Source organism: Entamoeba histolytica, genomic scaffold, assembly GCF_000208925.1.
Source record: "Entamoeba histolytica HM-1:IMSS scf_1104750517669 genomic scaffold, whole genome shotgun sequence".
Classification (NCBI taxonomy): Eukaryota; Evosea; order Mastigamoebida; family Endamoebidae; genus Entamoeba; species Entamoeba histolytica.
In genome coordinates this window covers 1-4,821 of record NW_001915156.1, presented here as the reverse complement: position 1 = coordinate 4,821, position 4,821 = coordinate 1, and the positions used below count along the sequence as shown (strand labels likewise).

General features: G+C 19.6%; 1 protein-coding gene across 1 annotated transcript; it reads right to left on the bottom strand.

Annotated features, from left to right (window-relative positions):
• Positions 1–4,187: 4,187 nt before the first annotated feature.
• Positions 4,188–4,745, bottom strand: EHI_089770 (uncharacterized protein; the record flags this gene model as incomplete). The annotated part of the gene is made up of 1 exon (XM_001914105.1): positions 4,188–4,745. The coding sequence occupies one exon, from the start codon at positions 4,743–4,745 to the stop codon at positions 4,188–4,190; it is 558 nt and encodes a 185-aa protein (XP_001914140.1).
• Positions 4,746–4,821: the final 76 nt, after the last annotated feature.

Sequence of the window (4,821 nt, the reverse complement as noted above, 5' to 3'; positions counted from 1 at the left end):
AAAAAAAGCAAATAATTGAAAAAGAAGAGAATGAATGATATAAAAGAATAAAAAGAAAGTAAAAAGTAGATGAAGATGAAGAAAGAATAAAAGTAGAAAGGAGAGAATATAAAAAGAAAGAAGATAAAGTGTAATAAAACAAAAGAGATGATAAAAGAAGAAAAGAATGAAAAAAATAAAGGATGCAAATTTTATTGAAACAAATAAAAAAAGCGCAAAATTTAATGATGCAAAATTTAATGATGCAAAATATTTTGAAATAAAAATAAATCATCATTTGATATTATTACATTTGATAATAAATTATATTATATATTAAATACATCATATTTCTTTATTATTTATCTTTCTTTTCTTTTTATTATTTCATATATTAAATTATTATTCATGCATTTATTATTTATATTTCATTTATTAAATAAAATGAAAATGAAATTGTAAAATATCAATTAAATATTCATGAATAATAATTTATTAATATTTAATAATTGAAATAATAAATAATAATGTAACATTAATGATATATTCAATTTATTCTTTATTTGATTTGTTCAATATTAGATTATTCTATTTCATTATCATTTCATTGTCTTCATTATTTATTTCATTATTTCATATTCATTTATTATTTTTTAAAATCAAATAAACAATAATATTGATATTCATTCATCATATTCATTTAATATAATAAATATACACAACATTTCAGAATAAATAATGAATATTTAACATTGAAAATATTGATTATATTCTATAATTTATTCAACATAAAATCAATAAAACATATATTTTGATAATACACAAATGAAATATTAAAGAAATATACAATACTCAAGAATTAATAAAAAAGAAATAAAAAGAATAAATAAATATAAAATTGATAAATAATAGAAGAAACAAATAGAAACAACAACGAAAACCAAATAATATAAAAAGAATATAAATATATAAAAGAATAAAAAGAAAGTAGAAGAAGAATATAAAAATAATAAAACGAAAAGAAATAATAAAATAAGAAAAGAAGAAATAAAAAGTGTATTTTTAATGTAAAAATTAGAAATATTCAATAAAAGTGTCTAATTTAATGATGTAAAATAATTAATATTATTTTATTGATGAAAAATATTTTATTATTTTTATGTTTATTATTTATATGTATATTTAAACATGATGTTTATTATATATTCAAACATAAGTGTTATGTTATTATAACATGTAATAAGTGATAAAATATTAATGAAAATGATATGAATATATGATATAGAATATAAAAACAAAAGAATAATAAGAATAAATGATAAATAAAACGAGAAATGATAATAAATGATATAATAATAAATAAAAAGTATAAAAGATAAATTTAATATTAATACAAATCAAAAGAGAATAAATATAAAATGAAAATAGATATAAATGATAATAATATAAAAGATGAATAAGATTAATAAACAAATAAACAAATACATTTAAATATAAAAGAATAACAATAATAAAATCTAAATAATATAAACATAAAAATAATAAAATAAGAAGAATATAATAATATAATAATATATAGATAATAATAAGAATACAATGATATAAATAATATAAACAGAGAAATAAATATATAAAAATACGATAGATAAAAATACGATAGATAAAAGAATATAAATAATAAATATAAATAATCAAATCATCTATTTCATTAATATTTCATACAAAATGAATAGAAATGATTATAAAATATAAACATAAATATTTATATATTCTGTATTTATCATACTTTTTATTTTTATTTGTTAGGAGCAAAATATAATAAATGGAAAAATCTATGGATGCAAATTTTTTTGCATCTTTTTTCTTTTTTGTAAATTATTTAGATGCATTTTTTCTTTGCTAATTTTCGTACCCACTATTTTGCATCATTAAATATTAAACTAGATACATGTTTTCGTAAAACAAAATTGGAATTTAAATATAATAACATCATTGTTATATATACATATGCTAATAAACTATGCGATTATAAAACTATTTATTTGTTAATTATCTTGATTTTAACAAAATACTGGTTATTAGTATTATCATATCTGTACAATAAAAAGAATGATTTTCTCAATGCTGCTTATATTGTTAATTATAAAATTATTGAATATTATATATTTGTAGTTCATGAAAACAATAAAGAAAATAATGTTAGAGTGTGTTATATGAGTTTGTTGATATCATTCATTATCACTGAATTGTTTGAAGAGAGTAGTTAGATACAATGATACTAATCATGCACATGAAATATCCAAAACTCTATTAAAGAAATTATATTCGGTTTTGATGTAATTGATTATTTAGTCTTCATTTCACTTGATAATCCCAGTTTAAAAATTAAATATATTGTAAATTGTAATAAGTCATATAAATATTCTGTAAAACAAATTGGAATAAATAAACATTTATATGAATATCCTCGATATAATTGACTTAAAATTGCTGATATTTCTCAATATTGAATGATTAATGGATAATTGTTAAATGAGTTATCTACAAAATACAGACTCAATTCAAATTACTGAATGAAATAGGCTTGTTAATATACAAAGTTATATAACTAATGTGATTGTAAATTTAACTTGAGATGTTGTATTATATATTTATATTGATCTTATACAGATATACAAATTTAGTTCAACTTCTGACTCTAAACTATTCAAGATTTTTTTAATACTTCTCTTTCAAATGTTTCTAAGTATATAAACAATATTTGAACATCAAAACACGTAAATAATAACATTATTTGAATCAAACAGAAAAGTATATAATCTCTATCAAAAGAATATTGGATAAAAACGTTAAAAATGTTTAATAATACAATTCAATATATACCCAAATCTGGAAATCAATGTTTTGCTGATTTCAAAACTAAAACAGTTATATAAAGTATTCTTCAAATTGAAAAGAGTATTGTAAGATTGTTGTTATTAATGTTGTTATTTCTCAACTTTACTTATTTATACAAATGCATATGATATGATTCTTCAAAAATAATTTATATTCTATTTCATCAAAAGAGATATTTGTTATGTTATAGGATTTAATATTGTTACATAAACAATGAAGTATAACATTGAACAATTTAAAAAATATGAATGTACTTGGTTGAATCCAATTACATGGATATTCACAATGTTATATAACTGTTAAGCCTTCAATTACAACTGATATTACCATTTCCAAACAACTTAATGAAAAAGATAGTATAATAGATGAAAATTAAAGAAAAAGGACATGTTACTAGTTATTATAAAAACCGTGAATTGTATATGAATGACATGCAATTATTCAATGAATGAAAAAGATTGAATTTATATAAATATGATTCTTTACATATACATAGTACAATAACTATGACAATAAACTGTAATAAACTAAATTGGGTTATTGAAAAAAAGGCAAACAGTTTATTATTTTTGCAGAATGTTTTGTTAATTGAGCTTCTTTTTTAGAATTATTATAGTGGTTTGTATTTTCCTCCTTTTCTTCTAACCTTTATTTATTAATTTTTTTCATTCTTTGAATCTTGTTAGTTTTTACTTATTATTAATAGAGTCTTTGTGTAATTTTCTGATATACAATTGATAGTACTAAGTTTTAAGAGAATATTTAGCTATGTTATAATCATTACAAATGTTTTATAATTTTTGGTTTAATAAACAAATGTTATAAGAATATCTGGAGGTTATGTAGTTTATTTCGTAATTTTTTAAATACATCTCCGTAACACTAATAAATTAAAACATATTTTTATAAACATAAATCAAATATACTTTTTCTTAGTTAAGAGAATAAAAAATAAATAGGAATGAATATTATTTAAAAAACTTAACCAATATAACATCACTATTATGAAAATATGAACAAAGGTTTAGTGCAAATATCTTTTCAGTAACAATTTTCTTTTTTTACAAAAGGAGTGAAAAAACATTAACAACAAAAGAAATTTTATCATTACAAACTTAGACAAATACTTTTTACTACCTGAAAAAAAAAACACATAAACTTTCTTGACAATTATAAACAACAGACCATAAGAAAATGAATGTTAACAAACCCAATATCTCTTCTTTGTAAATTTCAAATATAAGAAATTCTAAAACATTTTAAAAATTTAAAATACTGTTTTTTAAGCAAATCAATAAATTATTGTTGTATTACTGTTGTCCGAGTGTTTCTTTGATTTGTTTCAAAATAGCATCTCCACAAATTTTGTCAGTAGTTTTAACGTCAAAACCGATTTTACCTTGTTTGTTTGTAAGTAAAATAGCGATGTCATCTCCTTTAAGAGTTATGCCATACCAAATCTTATTAGCTGAGCCTTTAACTGCAAGGAGTTGAAGACTTTCAAATAATCCTACAACATCAAACTTTGTATCTTCAGAGACAGAATAAGCCATAGAAATCATTTTCTTTGTTTTAATAATTTGAGCAAGTTCAGGTTTAGAAAGTTCAGTACCAATAATGAATGTAGATGCTGGAATTTTAATTGCAATATTTGATGTTGTTTGAGCAGCAGCACATTTAATAGCACCTTTCAAAACAACTGAATTAATCTTTTTTAAGTCAGCGATGATAGTGACAAAGATATAACCTCCAGTAGGAATAGGAGTAGTTCTACTAATAGAGTCAATAGTATATAGTGTTGATTGATTAATAAGAACAGCAACAGATGCTTTAAATTCACAGAAATTTTCAATTTCTAATTGAATCATAACTTTAGTTGGATGTTTCTTATTAGTTTTAAGTAAATATTTTACACCAAATGCTTTGTTTTTACATAAGTCTTTA